General features: G+C 45.1%; 1 protein-coding gene across 4 annotated transcripts in view; it reads left to right on the top strand.

The window, feature by feature from the left end:
• Nucleotides 1-19,720, top strand: part of LOC134350986 (leucine zipper putative tumor suppressor 1-like) — an 84,116-nt gene extending 64,396 nt beyond the window's left edge. For 3 of the 4 annotated variants that reach the window (XM_063056932.1, XM_063056931.1, XM_063056933.1), the window contains 3 exons: nucleotides 3,689-4,161; nucleotides 7,762-8,559; nucleotides 12,946-19,720. In XM_063056932.1, coding sequence (XP_062913002.1) covers nucleotides 3,826-4,161; nucleotides 7,762-8,559; nucleotides 12,946-13,641 — 1,830 coding nt within the window. In that variant the 5' untranslated portion in view covers nucleotides 3,689-3,825 and the 3' untranslated portion in view covers nucleotides 13,642-19,720. Of the gene's footprint in view, nucleotides 1-2,091; nucleotides 2,260-3,688; nucleotides 4,162-7,761; nucleotides 8,560-12,945 lie in introns of all 4 variants that reach the window. The other variant, XM_063056934.1, reaches the window with a different exon arrangement.
• Nucleotides 19,721-20,238: the final 518 nt, after the last annotated feature.

The raw sequence follows: 20,238 nt of genomic DNA, 5'->3' as shown, positions 1-20,238 counted from the left end.
ATACATGATAAAAATATAGAGAAAAAATTTATATATGTCTATTAAATAGTTGAGTTAAAATCAATAGTGCAAAGTAATACAAATAAAAAAAGTAGTCAGGTAGTGTTCATAGGTTCAATATACGTTTAGGAATCGGATGGCAGAGGGGAAGAAGCTGTTCCTGAATCACTGAGTGCGAGCCTTCAGGCTTCTGTGCCTCCTTCCTGACGGTAACATGTTCTGGGTGTTGGGGCTCCTTAATGATGGACACTGCCTTCCTCAGGCACCACTCCTTGAAAATGTCTTGGATACTACGAAGGCTGTTACCCATGAATGAACTGACTAATTTTACAAGTTTCGGCAACTTATTTTGATCTTGTGCAGTAGCCCTCTTTCCCCGCTCCCAATCCCAGATGCTGATGTAGCCAGTCAAAATGCTCTCCACGGTACATTTGTAGAACTTCATGAGTATTTTAGTTGACAAATCAAATCTCCTCAAACTCCTAATGAAATATAGTTACTGCCTTGCCTTCCTTATATGTGCATCAGTATGTTGCATCCAGGTTAGGTCCTCAGAGATACTGACACCCACTGGATTCACAGGAATATTTTAAAATTACAAGAGATTCTGCAAGAGGAGGGAAAGATGGCGGCGCGACACAGCTTGCGTGGCCACTCCGGTGAATGATATCTGTAATCTGTCAAGTAGAGTGCCTTGCACAATCCTGATTTGATGGAGACAGATGTGAGAGAACGGAGGAACATCTGGAGAAACTTCTCAAATGCCTTTTTCGCTGCCGTTGTTACTGTGTGATCCAGAATCTCCGGAGGGGAAGGCCCCAAATCCTTGGCTTTGCTTGTTGCTCAGCTGCCAGGGCCAGGGTCGAAGCGCTCGGCAGAGATGGTGCTCGGTGCTGGGTGTCAAAGGGCTGGCCGGAGGCTCGGAGTTTTCGGACGGACTCAGAATCGGCTGTGGTCGGGTGCTTCCATGCATCGGCAGTTGTCGGTGCCTGGTGGTTTATGGCAGGGAGAGTTTCTCCCTTCTGCCGCCTGCTATCGGGGACTATTGGGAGTCAATCGGAACTTTGAGACTTTTTTTTACCGTTCCCATGGTCTGTTCTTTATCAAATTATGGTATTGCTTTGCACTGCTGTAACTATATGTTATAATTATGTGGTCTTGTCAGTGTTAGTCTTTGGTTTGTCTTGTTTTTTTTGTGATATCACTCCGGAGGAACATTGTGTCATTTCTTAATGCATGCATTTCTAAATGACAATAAACGAGGACTGAGTGTCCTCATAATCTAAATGTTGGCCATCTTGAGGAACACACTCATGTTCTCCTGGAGGCCCCTGTTACAGAACCAGCAGTGTCGGGCGGTGGTAATTATATCACAGTATGTCTGCATTGACCATTTCAATAGATTCTGGAATAAATGTGGAGTAGGGGATGGTAGGACTGAGTGCATTGAATTTAAAATTCTTCACCTGGGGCACACACCAAATGCTGGAGAAACTCAGCAGGCCAGGCAGCATCTATGCAAAAGAGCACATTCCTGCTGAAGGGTCTTGGGAAACGCCGACTGTACTCTTTTCCATAGATGCTGCCTGGCCTGCTGAGCTCCTCCAGCATTTTGTGTTGCTTGGATTTCCAGCATCTGCAGATTTTCTCTTCACATGGGACCTGGTCAAATTACTGCCTACCCTATAATTCACTCCAGCAGAAGGGAATTCTTGTTCAGCGTGTCCCAGTACAATGACACAGGAGGGAGGCTGGCATATTTTGTACGACCAGCCTCTGGATTGAATGCTTTCTCTGGGAGAATGTACCAAGGCATCCGCCTTTCTTGGCATGTCAGCAGCTGCACTAATAAAATTGCAGAAACAAATTGCACGGTCTTGAGTTACTGGGTGGTCCCTTGTTTCAAAAACTGGGAAATCACAGGAATATTCAAGGAATTACAGTGTGATTAATACTGTGACCCATCAGCATTTTGTCCCTGTAGTATCTGAAGCAGTTTAGAATAAATGGACTATGGGGGTCTTTACTTTATCAGTTGATTGATAACCTTCACTTTGTTTTTTTTCACTTTTTGGGCTGTGAGCATTGTAGGCAAAGGCATTTATCATCCATCGCTGAGTGATCTTGGCAATTTGGAGCTGAGTCACTTCCTTGAACTGCTGCAACCTGTATGGTGAAGATCTTCCCACCAGACTGCTGAGTAGGAATGGTCCAAGAGGTAGATCCAGTGACAATGAAGGAACAGTGACAGACTTCCAAGTAAGGAGGTCACAAGAGGGGATTTGTTGAAGATTCTACATGCCTACTGCCCTTGAACTTTATAGTGGAAAAAGTTGGAGTTTGAAAAGTGTTAACCAATAAGCCATCAAAAGTTGTAGCAATACTCTCTTCTGAAGCACAGGAGAATGAGGGGGGATCCTGTAGAAGGTCTGTATACTAAATAATGAGGGGTAGAGGTAGTGTGAATGTATGCCAGCTTTTTCCCTTTAGGGTGGGTGAGACTAGAACATGAGGTCATACGTTTAGGACGGAAGGTGAAATATTTAAGGGGAATCTGAGGAGGAACTCAGAATAGAGGGGCATTCTTTTAGAATGGAAATGACGAGGAACCTCTTTAGCCAGAGAGTGATGAAGCTGTGGAGTTCTTTGCCACAGGCAGCTGTGGAGGCGAAGTGTTTACGTATATTTAAGGCAGAGGTTGATAGATTCCTTAATTGGTCAGGGCATGAAGGGATACAGGGAGAAGGCAGGAGATTGGGACTGAAAGGCAAACTGGATCAGCCATGGTGAAGTGGCAGAGCAGACTCAATGGGCCAAATGGCCTAATTCTGTTCCTATACCTTAAGGTCTTAAGGTACATGGATGGGAGAGGTATGGAGGGCTGTGGTACAGGGGAAAGTAGGAGGGTTTAGGCAGAAAACCAGGCCGGCATAGACTAGATAGGCCAAAGGGCCTATGGGAAGTGCTCTATGACTTTAGGATTCTAGCTTAAGTTCAAGTTCAAGATTATTGTACGTATACACGATCAAACCACACAGCGTTCCTCCAGACCACATTGTACCCCCAATACAAGTATCACACACAGCACATAAAACAAGATACCATTACGAATAAGTTAATGAAATATAATTCAAAATGCATGTAAGGTGTGCAGCACAGGGAAACAGTAAAAAGCACGATGTCCTGGTGATGAGGCCCTGGTGATGGCAGGGTATACGTTAGTCCAACAATCTGAAGGTAGAAGCTTTTACCCTGTCTGGCAGTCCTAGTCCTCCTTCCTGATGGTAGTGGGTCAAAGAGATTGTGGGATTGGTATGGGGATTCTTAACAATGCTTTGGGCCCTTCATATACAATGCTGCTGATAAATCTCACAACTGGGGGGGAGAGAGACCCCACTGATCCACTTGGTGGTTTTTACTATCCTCTGTAGGGTCTTGCAGTTTCCGTACCACACACTGATACAGGACAGGACACACTTGATGGTGCTCCTGTAGAAAGTTGGTAAAATGGGGGGCGAGGAATGTTACACACTTCAACCTTCTCAGAATGTATGATCGTACTCACTGGAGGACGAGGCAGTGAATATTTAGGCAAGTGAATGGGTGTCGGTGAAGCTGGCTACATACTCCTGATGCTGCCAAGTTTCTTGTGTTTTCAATTCATTGGATTCCTTTTGTTTCCTGGCAGGGTCAATGGATTCAACATGCTGAGTTGGAGTTCATTCAGCAGCTGAGGATGTCTGGGACATCCGTCCCAAACCTCGCTCTCAGCAGAATAAACTCGGGTCGCCCCCACCTCTGGTACTTTATCCAGCCAAGGGCATCATGGGAAGCGTGAGCAGCCTCATACCAGGTGGCAGCTTCCACGACAAACACTGTAGGGCGTTTGAGTCCAGGAGCAGGAAACCTTCCCACCTCCAGAAGTTTGTCCGGCAACAGGACGGGCTGCTGAAGTTCAGTGCCGGCCATGAGCCTTTTGGCAATCGGTCCAGGTGTGAGAAAGCTGAGGACTTCTTCTACATCAGCATTAGCCAAGGGAACAGACTGGCAACCGCAGGCAAGCGTAGGAACCGTGCTTCCAGCCTGTCACCTCCAAAAGACGTAATGGATATCAAAGGACCTCCGCCTGTCCTGGTGCCCTTCTCTGGCCAGCTGGAGAAGGTGAGTCTCCTCTTCCGCCAGGTGCCCCACATCTCAACCTTGGCCGTGGCCCAAAACTAATTCATTGGCTGTGGAGTTCTTCATTGTGCTCTGGCAGTAGGAAAAGCGAATCCCTTTCTATTTCATTATGGGAGAAAAGCATTACCATCCGCAACAAGCCCCTCAAAGAGATTAACGGGTCACCACGGGATGGTTTAGCGGTAAGGTTTCAGTTCCAGTAGTTCAGACGATGGACAATTGGACAGACGGCCAGAAAACATCCTTTAGAACAAGCAAGAACATTCTGCAGACAAGAGATGTCTGAATGAGTGGGAACTAAGGAAGACTCCCTTCCCCCATAATCAGCAACATATAACTAATCAGAAGCAGCAAGGGTCGTAAGAAGCGCGTGATACATTTATTAGCCGAGGCACTGAGTTAAAGTGTTGGGAATTTATGCTGTAGCTTCATAAAATTCCAGTTAGGCTGCATGTGGGTACTGCGACGCACAAAATGCTGGAGGAACTCAGCAGGTCAGGTAGCTTCTATGGAGGGGAATAAACAGTTGACCTTTTGGGCCGAGACCTTTCATCAGGAATGGAAAGGAAGGGAGAAGCCAGAATATAAAGGTGGAGGGAGGCGAAGGAGTACAAGCTAGCAGGTGAGACCAGGTGAGGGGGAAGGTGGGTGGATGGGGAGGGGAATGAAGTGAGAAGCTGGCAGGTGATCGGTGAGACCAGGTGAGAGGGGATGAAGGGAGAAGCTGGCAGGTGATTGGTAAGACCAGGTGAATAGGTGGGGGAGGGGGGTGATGTGAGAAGCTGGCAGGCGATCAGTAAGACCAGGTGAGAGGGGAAGGTGAGTAGGTGGGAGAGGGGGTTGATGTGAGAAGCTGGTAGATGATCAGCGAGACCAGGTGAGGAGGGAAGGTGGGGATGGGATGAAGTGAGAAGCTGGCAGGTGATGGGTGACACCAGGTGAGGGGGAAGGTGGTGGGTGAGGGAGGGGGGATTATGTGATCATCTGGGGGATGATAGGTGGAAAAGGTAAACAGCTGAAGAAGAAACAGTCTGATAGCAGAGGAGAATAGACCATGGGAAGAAAGAAAGGAGGAAGGAACCAGGGGAGGTGATGGGTAAGTGAGAAGAAGGAGAGAGGTAACGGAAGTATTGCATTTTGTTCTGGTCATCCCATTGTAGAAAGGATGTAGAGAGGGTGCTGAAGAAATTTAAGAGACTGTTGCTTGTATTAGACAGTGAGTTGGAATGGCAGATACTGAGGGGAGGCCTACAGAGGGTTATAAGATTATAGGACTACATAGAGAGAATAGAAAACCGGTATCTTTTTTCCAAGATTGAAATGTCTAATACAAGAGGGCATGCATTTACTGTGAGGTCGGCGGGGTGGGGGGTCGGGGTAAGATTAAAGATGTGCAGGACAATTTTTTTTTACAGCGAGTGGCTGGTGCCTGGGGTACTGCTAGGGGTGGTAATTAGGATAGAGGTTCTTAAGGATATGAATGTGCAGAAAAAAGAGGGATATAGAACTTGTGTAGGCAGAAGGGATTCGTTTAGTTAGGCATTTAATTACTAGTTTGATCACTTTGGTACAACAGCAAGGCCAAAGGGGTGAAGGGGCTTGTTCCTGTGACCATAAGAATTAGGAGCAGAATTAGGCCATTCAGTCCATCGAAGCTGCTCTGCCATTATATCATGGCTGATCCTGGATCCCACTCACACCTGCCTTCTCACCATATCCTTTCATCAGGTAACTATTAACTTCCGCCTTAAATATACCCATGGACTTGGCCGCCACCGCAGTCTGTGGCAGAGCATCCCCAGACTCACTACTCTCCAGCTAAAAGAAATCCTCCTTGTCTCTGTTCTAGAAGGTCGCCCCTCAGTTTTGAAGTTGTGCCCTCTAGTTCTGGATACACCCACCATAGGAAACATCCTCTCCACATCCACCTTATCTAATCCTTTCAATATTTGGTAGGTTTTAATGAGATCCCCCAAAGTACAGGCCCAAAGCTGCCAAACGCTCCTCATATGTTAACCCCTTCATTCCTGGAATCATCCTCGTGAACCTCCTCTGGACTCTTTCCAGTGACAATACATCCTTTCTGAGATATGGGGACCAAAATTGTCCTGTACGATACTGTTGTGTGTTCTGTGAACAGCTGAAAAATTCCACTGACGAAAATCACACAGTTGTCTCTCAGCAGAGAGTGAACCCTTCCCACTAACCACTCCCAAGCAGAGCTCATATTGGACATCAGTGATTCACAAGATAGTTATCGATGTTGAAGACCATGCTGCCCCTCGGTTCATCTAGCCAATGTTCAGGCTTGTACGTGAATAATAAACAGCCCACTAAGCTGTTATGCTTCACCTGGACATCCTTTCATCCTCTCCACAGCCCCGGTCATTGGGTTCAATATTCAAGTTTGTTTCTGAAAGCCCTAAAGCCCTATAATTTTGTCTCATTTCTCTATTGACTTACCAGTGTTGACTTTTCTAGGCAAGCAAGTGTGACACCCAAGTTTACTTACACTTTGTGAGCTTTTGATATAGTGGTAGAGTTGCTGACTGGAGGAATATTGATCAGGATGGTGAGTGTCACTGGGGATCTTTCTGTATCAGGCTATTCAAAGGTTTCAAAGGTCCATTTAATGTCAGAGGAATGTATACAATATACATCCTGAAATTCGTTTTCTTCGCAAACATCCATTAAAACAGAGGAGTGCCCCAAAGAATGAATGACAGTTAAATGTTAGAACCCCAAAGCCCCCCAGCTCCCCCCTCCGACGCATATGCAGCAGTAAAGCAACGATCCCCCCCACCCCCAGCAGGAAAAAAAGCATTGGTGCCCTCCATTGAGCACTCAAGCGTGCAGCAAAGCATCAATAAAAGCATAGACTTGCAGTACCCCAAAGACTCATTCAAGGGCTCATTTAGATTTCTCTTCAAAAGGTAGATTTCCTTTGAGGTTTGTCAGGCTCTGTTGTAACTGAGAATCAGTGGGGTAGGTGTCGCTACAGGTAAACTCAGCAAACCTTCACAGAAACCCTTCACCTAGATCCTCTGCGGGATCTATCCACTCCTGTATCAGGTCAAGATCCAAGCCTTTGGGATGAGAACATCCCTTACTGAGCCTAGCTAGAACTTAAAGGGAGATCTGCCTTTATGCTAAAATAGAATGTCTTCTGGAAATCTGAAATAAAAGCAAAAAACTCTGGAATAAGGCAAGGTAAACTTTCACCAGAACATGTTTCCGAGCCGCAGTACTCACAGTCACTGTTAAGTTTAATCACAGCTGTGATGGTGGAAAAACTTGACAGCAGAAATTTTTGTGTACTGTAAGTCTCAGAAACAGCAATTTGACGCTGAATAGCTAATCTGCTGATTTAATGGGCAATTATCAGCTAAAATGCTGAGAATAATGAAGAGCCTCTGGCAAGATAGTGCCTTGGGATTCTTTACAATGCATTGAAGAGCACAGATCCGACCTCTGAATAATTCCTCATTTGAAATGCTGGTTCTCTGATAGACAGTAGACTAAGAAGTGGGAATATAGAAAAGGTATAATGTTACGCAGACTAACTGAGCCATTTTTTTTCAGGGCAGTGAAATGAGTGTCGTCAGGCCAACGGCTTTTAAGGCTGTGGTACCTCGGAATGGCACCAATCTCAATGGTCCCTTGGGTTCGCAGATGAGTGTGAAGCTTACGTTCCAGGGAAATGCTCTGAAACCAGGAAGCCACTCAGAAAATCAGCAGGGTCAAGACCGGCAGCACACAAGCTGTTCGGGAACATTGTCCGACTCAGGTAGAAATTCCATGTCCAGCCTGCCTACACACAGCACAGGATGCAGCCATGGGACCGAGCACACTGGAGCTCCCACCAGCCTGCGCAAGAAGTTCGGAGGCTCGGCTCAACACGTCGCGGGCACCTTGAGAAATGGAAGCAGCACGTCTGCCTCTGATGGGGGTCACTGCCCCGTCAGCCAAGACTCAAGTTCTTGCCTCCATCGATCGTGCTCCGTCAGCCGACCTGAAGCTCCGGAATGTGAAGGGAAATCCGCAGGGAAGCGAGGGGGATCTCAGGGGCTCCAGCAAGCCCTGTGCAAGGGGAAGGCGGGCAGCGCCCCCACCGGCAATGAAAATCCGCAACACTGTGTGCAGGGGACGGGCAGCCCCGAGCGGAGGCTTGATGCCAATTCAATTCAGGCCTCTGAGAAGATGCATGGAGACCAGCAGTTCCTCCAACTCCAAGTCAGCCAGCTCCAACAGGAGAAGCAGCAGTTGAAGGACAACTTTGCTCGACTTCTTCAGGAGTGCAACAGCCTCAAAGCCAAATGCAAAACCTATGAAAGAGAACAAAATGAACTCGGTCCAAAGCTTGAAGAAATTAAATGGGAGGTAGGAACACCACTGTTTATTCGGGGAGAAAATAATATTACTAACCTTAACCTAGAGTTTTGAATTGTGAGGAGAATAAGTTTGCAAATCTGGCCACATTTGATTTTTCTTTTTCTCCATGAAATTGTGTGCAGTTGGTCCCTGAATGAATAAAAGAGTTAGTGTTTTTGGTTGATAATCTTCCAGGATAAGAATCAGGTTTATTATCACTGACTGGGTCTTGAAATGTGTTGTTTCCTGGTGGCAGTACAGTGCAAAACATAAAATATTCTATAAATTACAATAAGAAATATATATATATATATTCCCTTGCTGGGCTGTGCTCCGTTCACAACTTTTTGCAATTCTGGCAGTCCAGGACAGATTATGATTGGTTTTAGCACAATTGTGATGGGAAAAACCTGTCAAATGCTGTGCTTGGAAGGGAACTTTTGTTTAACACAACTTTCTATGATGTGATGTGCCCTGGGTGATGGGGGTCCTTAACAATACAGGCCGCCTTTTTAAGGCATCACGTTTTGAGGCTGTTCTCAATGCTGGGGAAGCAAGTGGCCATGATGGAACTGGCTGAGTTTACAACGCTTTTTCTGATCTTACGCATTGGTCCCTGCACACCAAACGGGGCTGCAACCAGCCAGCAGAGGTATAGGCTATTTGGCAGAGGGTGATGAATCTCTGTAACCCTCTGCCCCAGAGGCTTGTTCGGATGAGATTGCCAGAACTATTTAAAATGGAGATGGGTATATTTCTGAAGGATCAGGAGGTCGCGATCTGGCCCAGGGAAGAGATCGAGCTCTGTGATAGATCAGCCAGTATTGTATTGGACGGTGAGGCACGCTTGAGGGCCAGGTAGCTGACAACCGCTCCTAAGTTGCAATTGGTACCAGACAAGTGCACTGCAAGCAAATCCAAAAGTGCTTCAGAGCTTCAACACCTTGTGTTCCTTCTGGGTAGCCTCCAACCTGATGGCCTGAATATCGATTTCTCCTTCCACTAAACTAGTTCCCCCCCCACCACCCCACTTCCTCTGTTCCCCACCTCTTCTCATCTGCCTATTAGTTCCCTCTGGGTCCCCTCATCATTCCTTTCTTCTATAGTCCACTCTTCTCTCCTATCAGATTCCTTCTTCTCCAGCTCTTTTCTCACCCACCTGGCTTCACCTATCAGCTTTTAGCTGTCCTCCTTCCCCTTCCCACCCACCTCCACCTTTTTATTCTGGCATTTGCCCCCTTCCCCTTCAGTCCTGAAGAAGGGTCTCGGCCCAAAACGCCGACTATCTATTCATCTCCATAGATGCTGCCTGACCTGCTGAGTTCCTCCAGCATTTGGTGTGTGCTGCTTTGGATTTCCGGCATCTGCAGACTTTCTTGTGTCAGTGAAATATATTTCTGTACAGGTAGTCCTGCTGAAGTGCATACTCCTAGAACACTAAATGGTTATGATGTGATTGCATTAGGGAGGACTATCTGCATTCTGTGGGCTGGATTGAATTGAATTGGTTTATCCTTGTCACAGGTACTGAGACACAGTCAAAACTTTGTTTTGCACACCATCCATACTGATGATTTAAAAACATTGATGTTTTAAGTTAGTACAAGGGAAAAGTAGTATTATAATGCAGAATATATTGTTAGTTACAGGAAAAGGTCTGGTGTGGTACAATTAGGTACACCAGCCTTGATGAGGTAGCTTGTGAGATCAAGAGTTCATCTTTAACCTGTAAAATGTCTGTTCAAGAGTCTGTTGACAGCAGGGTGCAAGCTGTCCTTCAACCTGATTTTCAAGCTTTTGTATCTTCTCCCCGATGGTGGGAAGGTGGGAGAGGGTGAAAAGATAGAATCGTTGGGGCAAGAGTGGTCATTACTTATTCTCCTGCTAGACTGCTCACAACTTTCTGCAATTTCTTGCAGTCCAGGACAGCGCACAAGCGGTTATAGCACACTTGCGATCGGGAAAAAACCTGTCAAATGTTGTGCTTTGAAGAAAACTGTTCAGATGTAATACAATTTTCTATAATGTGAGATTTCTTGGGAATGGAATTGTCATGTTATAGCAGAACCACCTATGTCTGGAGTAAAACAGTGGAAGTGGGATGACGGAAACTTTCAAGCAGCCATTAAGACATTTGATATTTATAGAAAATGTGTCGTTTAGAAATGGGTATGATCTGATCTGATCATGTAATAAGAGTGTCTACGTGATAAGACAGGAGGGGATAATGTGATTGACCCTAAGGTGGCACTGATAAGTGGTGATGCATTGTGCGCAGCTCCGATGGGAGTCTTCAGATATTCCCGTCTTGGACTACTACAGCTGAAATCTACAGTCACAGCCATGGGAATGCAGTAAGCAACATTGTTTTAAGGCATTTAAAAAATCTATTGATCCTCAGAATCTAATTTTTGCTCTAGTCTTGCACTGCTTATTTAATTAGATTTTTAAAAATACTTTTCTTATTGTAATCTGTAGGTTTATTAGTACAATGTACTGCAATGTACTGCTGCTGCAAAACAACAAATTTCACAACGTGCCAGTGATATTAAACTTGATTCTGATTCGGGTCTCATTGGCTTTCAATTCCCATTTGGACCATAGAACCATTTTCAAACCATTTCATCATTTGGACAAGGTAACATGGCTGACTCTGTGCCCCTGCATGATCCTGGGTGCGGTGGCCACAACCTTCAGGTTTCTACTTGGCCGTCCCTACACGGCAGCCTGGATGTAGAGCTCCAGCAGACCATGGATCACATAACAGCCAACGCCATTCTTTCAAATCTCTCCACCCCACCCTTTCTTTGTAATCTTCTCCAAGGTCCATGTCATTCTAACTCCAGTCTCTTGATCTTCCCTGTATTTTATGTACATTGACAGCTCAGGGTTTTGAACATCCAGTACTGTGCAAATGTCTTGGGCACAGATATAGAGCTATGGTGCCTAAAACATTTGCACAGTACTGTAGTAATTTTATGTATTGCACTGTACTGCTGCCACAAAAGAAGTCATGATATATGTGAGTGATGATAAACCTGATTCTGATACGGGTCTCTGTTGTGGACTGAGAGTGGGAAGGGGGTAGGGAGAGGGGAATCATGGTCGGGAAAAGGAGAAGGAAGAGTGGAGGGAGTGGAAGCACCAGAGATACCTTCTGTAATGATCAATAAACCAATTGCTTGGAAACAAATGACCTTGCCTGATGACGCTGGGATGGGTGTGTTGGCACCCGCACCACGCCCCACCCCTGACACTCCTTCTCTGCCATCTGTCCCACGCCCCTTCTGCAGTGGTGGATATGTGGAATGCTCTGCTCCAGAAGGCTGTGGAGGCCAGGTCTCTGGATGCTTTCAAGAAAGAGATGGATAGAGCTCTTAAAGATAGCGGAATCAAAGGTTATGGGGATAAGGCAGGAACTGGATACAGATTGTGGATGATCAGCCATGATCACAGTGAATGGCGGTGCTGGCTCGGAGGGCCGAATGGTCTACTCCTGCACCTATTGTCCATTGTCACTCCACCCTCGCCGTTCCCAACGTCCTTTACTCCCACAATAATTACAAACTCACTTTCCACTCCACGTTGACAAATACAGTACTGTGCAATTGTCTTCAGCACCCTAGATACATATATATATATAGACTTTTGTACAGGACTGTAGAACATACAACATTACAGGCCCTTTTGGTCCACAATGTTATGCTGACCTTTTAACCTACTCTAAGATCAGTCTAACTCTCTCCAACATAACCCCCTATTTTCCTGCTTTCCATGCACCTATCTGAGCATCTCTTAAGTGTCCCTAATGTACCTGCCTCTACCAACACCCCTGGCAATGCATTGCACACACCCACCACTCTCTGTAGAAAAAGCTTGCCTCTGGCATACCCCTTATAATTTCCTGCAATCATCAAAAAAATTATGCCTCCTCATTTCCACCCTGGGAAAATGATTCTTGACTTTTCTCTCGATCAATTATCAACTTGTACTCGTCTATCAAGTTTCTCCTCGGCCTCCTTCACTCCAAAGAGAAAAGCCCTAGTCTGTTTGACTCATTCGACATATTCTCCAATCCTGCAGCATCCTGGTAAATCTCCTTGGTATCCTATCTGAAACTTCAACATCCTTCCTATAATGAGGGGACCCGGACTAAACACAATATTCCAAGTATCATCTAACCAGGGTTTTTTAGAGCTGTAACATTATGTTGCTGTTAGAGGAATTTCAGGAAGTATCTCCTTTCTCTGTTTAAAATCTTGCTCTGATCAAGCTTTGATTGGTGTCAAACCTAATTTGAAAACGCAGTTGTGTAGCAGTGTTAAAGGCGCTCTATTGTTGCAAATTGCTGTCCACGTGTATATATTTACAGACAACACCTCATTTCTGTTTCAGGTCTGCCAGAAGTCTGGGGTGATCTCCCTTCTGAAACAGCAGCTGAAGGACTCGCAGACGGAGCTGACGCACAAGACCAATGAGGCCTTGACCTTCAGGAACCAGCTGAGGGAGGCCAAAGGAAAGCTGTCTTCTCGAGAGCTGCAGGTCGAGGAGCTGCAGAACTCAGTCCAGACCAAGGTGAGAGAATTGGAGGTGTGCGAGAACGAGCTGCAGCGCATGAAAAATGCGGCCGACCTGCTGAGAGAGAAGGTCAGCCTGCTCCAGTGCAGGATCCTCGATTCCAAGCAGAACTCGTCGGGCTGGAAAGGACAAGGCTGTGGAGATGAAAATGACATTTCTCCCAACTGCTCCCAGCTTGAACCGGCGTCATCTCCGCAGCGGACTCAGCAAGCCTCCTTAACACTGCAGGGGCAAGTCAACAAGTTGAAAGCCCAGCTGGAGCACGAAAAGCAGAAGAACCAGGCGCTTATGCTGGATTTTCAAAAGGAGCGGCTGCTGTGGTGTGCGGAGAAGGAGAGGGTGATTCAGTACCAGAAACAGCTTCAGCAGAGCTACCTTCACGTGCACCGTCAGAACCACAGTCTGGAGAGGACTGTCCGGCAGCTCTCAGTCCAGCTCGGACCCAGGGCTTCGGTGGAGAGAGTGGGACAAGTTGTCGATGCTTTTGAGGAGATCGCTGCCACTGTGATATAACAAAAGTAAAACTCACTTCAGTGAGAAAGACCCCACATCAGCCAATGAGTTCAAAGGTGGAGAAGTGGTGAGAGGGCTTGTGAAAACAGAATTAATTTACTCAGAAAACAAGGTCTATTTAACCAGCTAAGGAGACAACCTACCACAGTCTTTTTCTTGAGATCACTTGAGTTGGGCATAATGTCCTCCTAAGAAGTTGTCTATTGGTAGGTCACATGTAGCTGTAGAGGTTGATACAGAATCCACATATTCTGGTACATAATGGAGAAGAACCTGCTCACAACTTTGTTTATCATGGGGAGGCTGATGTATGGACACTACTACATTGTCCTTGACTGATCAGGGTCAGGGACATTGGCATGGAAGCAAGAAGACTGAGGACCCTTTACTGCTGCAGCCTTCCTCCGCCTTCGCTGCCATTGTGATATGTCATTATCTTCTGCCAGCTCCATCATTGAGGTCTTAGTTGGCTTGCTCTTTGTCTGAAATCTCCCCCTTGACCTTACCACCATGTGTAACCCCATCAGGAGCGAAGCACCAGACGGCCAAACTCCAGACGGCATCTCAGGAACTCACAAGCCTTCCCACCACGACAAGGTGACGATCCTTGGAGAAGGCTACCGTAGTACCTTTGATTAAAACGGAAACTTCTCCAGGAAAATAAAGGATAGATACTTGAAAATTACCTATGTGAAAATCAGCCTTAATCACTTAGAGTAATGTTATCACCAAGGCTAGCTGACAAAGAAATTGCCCGATCATCTCCACTCTGATTGGTTAAAGGGTTGTAGTTATATACGGGCATCAGTGAAGCCCAGTGTTGATAATGGGGCTTGTTTGTGGCGAGGGGAGTGCATTCTCGACATTCTGATGGCACTTTCGAACTACAAATGAATCAAAGTGCTTGGCATTTTGCTTCCCCTGGATTTAAGTTTCAAGTTGATTGTTTGCCTTTTAATCACATTGCGCCGCTGTTGCTAAATGTTTACTGGTACTGCTGTTAAGGTAAAAGCAGCACGAGTTGAGAATTATAACTGTTAATGTTTACATGCTTATCTGCTTCAAGCAGAACTAAGCCACTTACACTACAAGCCCACCTGATAAAGGTGGGGTTCAGGGAGAACAGAAACACATTTGTAAGCACATGGCATTGTACCTCATGCCAAAGAACATTGCTTGCACTAGCATGACCGTAGCACCAGTTGTTAATAGTACTTTCAAAGGTTCTGTCTAGACATGAGCCCACAGCGCATTGAGTTTAGGTCTTCAGGGACCTGAAAGACTGCTGAGTGAAAGGATTACTGAAAAGCAAAGGTATTGAAAGCAAAAACATCTGGAGCAGCTGGCTCATTGAGAGCTGGTGCTGGGTGGAAGGAGTGGGGGAGAATTTTTGTTTAAGTTTTAATCATTTAATTGGCCTCAATCCTTCTGTTAATCTGACTGGCTATCCCATCCTGGCTGGTATCAGCTACCTTCAGTTCAAACATTAAAATACCTCAGTACCTGCAGTGATAAAAGAGCAGCTGGAAATCATAAACACAAGAGATTTTGCAGATGCTGGAAATTCAGAGTAGCACAGACAAAATGCTGGAGGAACTCAATGGGTCAGGCAGCATCTATGGAGAGGATTAGAGAGTCAACGCCTGCCTTCTGCGGATATGGTCACTGCTGATACAAGTCCTGCAGTCGGCTAAAAGAAAATCATCTTTTGTTTCCAGGCTAATTTATCCCAATAAATAGATTTCATTTCATGCTCTTATTTAGAGATTTAGCACTGAACAGCAAGAGAAATCTAATTGTTAGCACTAGCTGCATCCAGAAGCCAGAAACATCATAAGGACAGGGCAGAAATCCTCCAGACAAGCAATATGCTGCATTTTAATTTGATCATCACTTCTCTGCCCTCTGTCTACTCTTTAATGAGCTTCTAAACAAAGAATCTTTCAACTTCAATTCCATTTTGTGAGACTAGAAGCTGCTCCACTGTTCCACTGTCATTTGTACGTGCAAAGACTTCCTGATATCAGCCTTTCACCATTTGGGTTCCAGAAACAATTCCCCTTTATATTTCCTAATTTGGGGCGCTACCGTTGTGAAACGGTTGGCGTGACACTATTATAGCTCGGGGCGTTCAAGAGTTCAGAGTTCAATTGCGTCACTATATGTAAGGAGGTTGTATGTTCTCCCTGTGATGTGTGGGTTTCCTCCCACAGGCCAAAGACATACCAGTTAGTAGGTTAATTGGTCATTGTAAATTGCCCTGTAATTAGGCTAGTGGGCTGCTTGTTGGGTCAGAAGGGCCAGTTCATGCTGTATCGCTAAATAAAATAAATAATTAAGTTACCCTTTCACTTTCAATACACAAATAAACAAAGGTGACAAACTCACCTTACAATTTAACTTTTAATTATCCAACTGGGTTTTCTGGCACTCTCTCCCAGGATGGAATGCACTTACCGGAGATTTAAACTCAGACAAGGCCAAGCTGGCTCTTCTTAACACTGTATGTTACATGGGCACATCAATCGGCAGGTGTCTATAGGAGCTTACTGCTTGTGCCCTTATTCATGGTAATAAGGTGCCCAGCACTGATGACACCCTGATAAAGGGACAGCATCCTGTCCTGTTTGCAGCGAAACAGAAAGAAGATTAAACAACTTAGCTGCTTTGTTCAGTTTTTCATTGAGATGTCTTTTCTCACCACCACCTCCCACAAGATTTTACATTACTAACTCCTTAATGTTCCATCAAAGTGAGAGAAAAGGAAGGCATCAGCATTAGCTAAGCAGTACTTAACTAATGAAGATGAAGCCGCACCAAGGGAAGTTCTCCTCCATGATCCGTTAATCAGAAATGCAGATGTATCCCACTTCCTTGAGCACTGTGATGTAAAAGGCAATTTTTCCACATCAGGCTCCTTCCTGAGTCCAGTCCCATGTTACAATGCAGTTACATCATGCATTGGAATGATACCTCCCCTGGAGGTCACATCCTCTGTTAACAAAGGCTAACAATAGCAGAGAGCGCTGTGTAACTTTCCAAATGACAGGTTCTCTAAGTGCAGGTGCTGTCCATGTGTTGCTCCCGGCTTTCCCTGCAGCTAGGCACGCTGAAGCTTATGTGCCCTCCCCATCAATCGGAGTGCAATTGGCGCAACAGTTCCCCTTTCAAGGTTATGTTACACTGCCAAGAGGGGTACAAGCTTTATAAGCTCAAGGCAATGAGCCCTAGCCCTTTAGGTATCTGTAAGAGCTATCAATCCCACTTCCACTGAGCTGGTTTTAATTACAGAGTTCACTGCAGACGTGCTGAAGAAGTGCTTTGGAGGCTTCTCCAGTTTAGCCTCCTCCTATAATGTTACTGAAGCATGGAATTCAGAAACAGTCTGTGGCCTATCACATGCTTCTCTATTCCAACACCGACACAGCCTGAGGGCACCAACAAGTCTGTGAAGTCCAGCATCAGTGATCTGATCCCTAATCTTGTTGAGGCTGGAGGGCAAGTCACCTTCCACACTGGCAATAGTCAGTGCAGTCAGCAGGCTCTCTGACCAACCCTGCCAAGGAAGGCAGAGGAACAGACTGGGTCTGTTACTTGCAGCTTGGAAGACCACAGCAGCACATTGGTCTTTGAACACTGCACTGCCTGTTGTATGTCTCGCAATGAAGTCTGCCATTCCATGTTCAGAACACAAGGTGTAATAAATTATAATAACTGAGAATGGATGGGTGGTAGCCGTCCAGGAATATCTACTCCAGCGACCCAAGGACAAAGACCTTAAGACATAGGAGCAGAAATCTGCTCCGCCATTTCATCCCGGCTGATCCATTTTCCTTTCATCCCCAATCACCTGCCTCACGCCTCCCCCCACCCCCATACCCCTTCATGCCCTGACCAATCAAGAATATCAACTTCTGCCTTAAATATACATGAAGACTTGGCCTCCACAGCTGCCTGTGGCAAGGAGTTCCATAGATGCACCACTCTCTGGACAAACCTGTAGACTATAGACCATTAAGGTATTGAAGGATTACTACACTCTGAGAAATGCTGCCTTTAGCTGAGATGTTGAGCCAAGATCCCTTCATTCCTCTCAGGTGAATGTAAATCTCTAAGTACACTCAAGAAACATGACACATTTGGGGACAAAGCACATCATTCAATAGGTAACTCATTCACTACACTACGTATTGGTTCTCTCCACCTCCAATGCATAGTGTACACAATATCTACAAAATACAGTGCACTTACTCACCTTTGGTACTGGACGGCTCCTAAATGTATACCGCACACTACTGTAGGCAACAAGCACTTCTGAAACACCAGCATATTCCCTTCCAAGTCACACAGCCTTGTTGCTGGGTCTAAATTTTAGAAAGTCTGTCCCAAAAGCTCCCTTGGTCCACTTCCACAAGGAGATCAGATCCCAAAAGAGTTGAATCAGTAAAAAAGCTGCTGCAGTATTTCACAGCATCCTATCCCAATACTTACGAGTGACTGAAGGCAGGAGCTGTTAGCCTCGAGCACAGGCAATAAATATTATTGATGAGGCTCAATATCTGCCAGTTGCTCTTAGCAGGATCAGTATTCAACCTCAGAAGTCAGTGTAAGATTGGTGTGCTCCATCCGTGATCTGAAAGGAAAATCCCCACCAATATTTTATTTTGTGAGTCAAAGCTAATGTGAGGAGTAATTCCAATAAAGAGGGAGGCATACCTGGAGAATCAGCACCAAGGTATTCAAACCTATTCTTGGCTCATGCAACATTACCTCCTTATGGGAACGAAGTGGTCAGTGAAAATTATCCAGCTGCTTCTGTGGTGCCAAACTTTAATGCTAAATGGATATAGCATTATTGCAAAATAAATACCAGATTTGCAAGTATTATGCTGTTAGCTTTGCATTAGGCTTGACTAAATATAGTGGTATGGTGGCGAAGTGGTTAGCACAATGCTTTACAGTATCGATGACCTGGGTTCAATTCCAGCAGCTGACTGAAAAGAAGATTGTACTTTCTCCACGTGACCTCGTGGGCTTCCTCCGGGTGCTCTGGTTTCCCTCCACAGTCCAAAGGCATACCTGTTAGAGGGTAAATTGGTCATTGTCAATTGTTCTGTGATTAGGTTAGGGTCAAATAAGGGATTGCTGGGCAGCGTGGCTCGAAGGGCCAGAAGGGCCTACTTCACACCGTATCTCAATAAATAAATAAATAAATAAATAAGGCTGCTTTGGACCATTAGTTATATCTTGAGCAGAGCTGCTCTAAGCCAATTGAACCAGGAGACAGGATGACTGGCCACTGAAAACAGGGCTTCAATATTGTACAAACCAGCCTGAGAATTTTTATTTAATGTATCTATTCTTCTAGTTCTCTGATTTATTAAGGAAGTGATTCATGGCCAAAAGTACATAGTCCACCAACACTAAGGATCTAATTGCTTCAGCTCGGTTCATCATTTTTGTTATAAGGGAGAGCACCAGACACTGAAGCATAAGACACTGGGAATTGGCGGGTTATATTCAAATTAAGGGAGAGAAAGCAAAAAAGTTGCACCTTCATAGAAACTATTCATTCTTCAGTTGCATTTTCTTTCCAACAATGGTTATGGGCTGAATGCAGGTAATGGGGAGATGCTGTGGACAGCATGGACTAGATGAGCCAAAGAGCTTGTTTCCATGCTCTATTACTCTGACTTAACTAATGTCAAGTTAGCCTGTGTACTTACTGTATCGGTGTTATTCCATTGAACAACATGTGGGTGGGTGTAATAAAGTACTGGTGCTAGTACAAGGAACCTGCTCTTGAAAAACAGGTCAAGTTTTCTTCTTTGCTTCGAGTTTCTATTGCCATAATCCCAAGGGATGTGTTACATGCTGCAACACTCAATCATACTCAGAGGACTGTTTAGGCGACATAAGCTAATGTTTGTTTTGGGAGGTAACTATGCTTCCAACTGAATTTGTTTCTGTTTTTTTTCTGTTGGAACTATCTGAAAGCATTCTGAAGTGCCATACTGAAAGGCTGATCCAATGGCGTGAAATCTTGGTGATTCACAATGTGTAAGAGTCTTTTAAAATAAACTGGTTAATAAAACCTGTCCAGTTGTTCATTTTGTTACTGCAGTTTTGTTACTCATTTTATCTCACTGTCAGCTCCACAAAGGAATATCCACAGATCGTGTCCTATGGTGTAAGACCTGCTGCACCTCTTCCCAGATATAATGAAGGGTCACAGACCTGGACTGCCGACAATTCCTCTTTCCAGGGGATGCAGCCTAATCAGCTACATTTTTTTCAATTTTTATTTCAGATTTCCAACATCTAAAGTTCCTTTATTTGATTTCATCCCATTGCGAACTGATTCTTCCTCCTTTTAATACCTGGTTCCCTATTTTACTGTACCAGATTCAGACCATTTATAACTTATCATTTAAGGGATGGAATTGTACCAATGTAGCTGGTCTAAATCTTTGTCGATAGTCATACTGTCTATATAATTAGCACACTGTTGCATTGTTTCTTCAAATTCATTTGCTCCCCACCTTTGAGGCACCCTCAGAGCTGCATCTTTTTGTGGAAGTATAGTCGAAGAAAACC

This window comes from Mobula hypostoma, chromosome 8 (genome assembly GCF_963921235.1).
Source record: "Mobula hypostoma chromosome 8, sMobHyp1.1, whole genome shotgun sequence".
In the NCBI taxonomy this organism is placed as follows: Eukaryota; Metazoa; Chordata; class Chondrichthyes; order Myliobatiformes; family Myliobatidae; genus Mobula; species Mobula hypostoma.
This window is presented reverse-complemented; position numbering and strand designations above follow the sequence as displayed.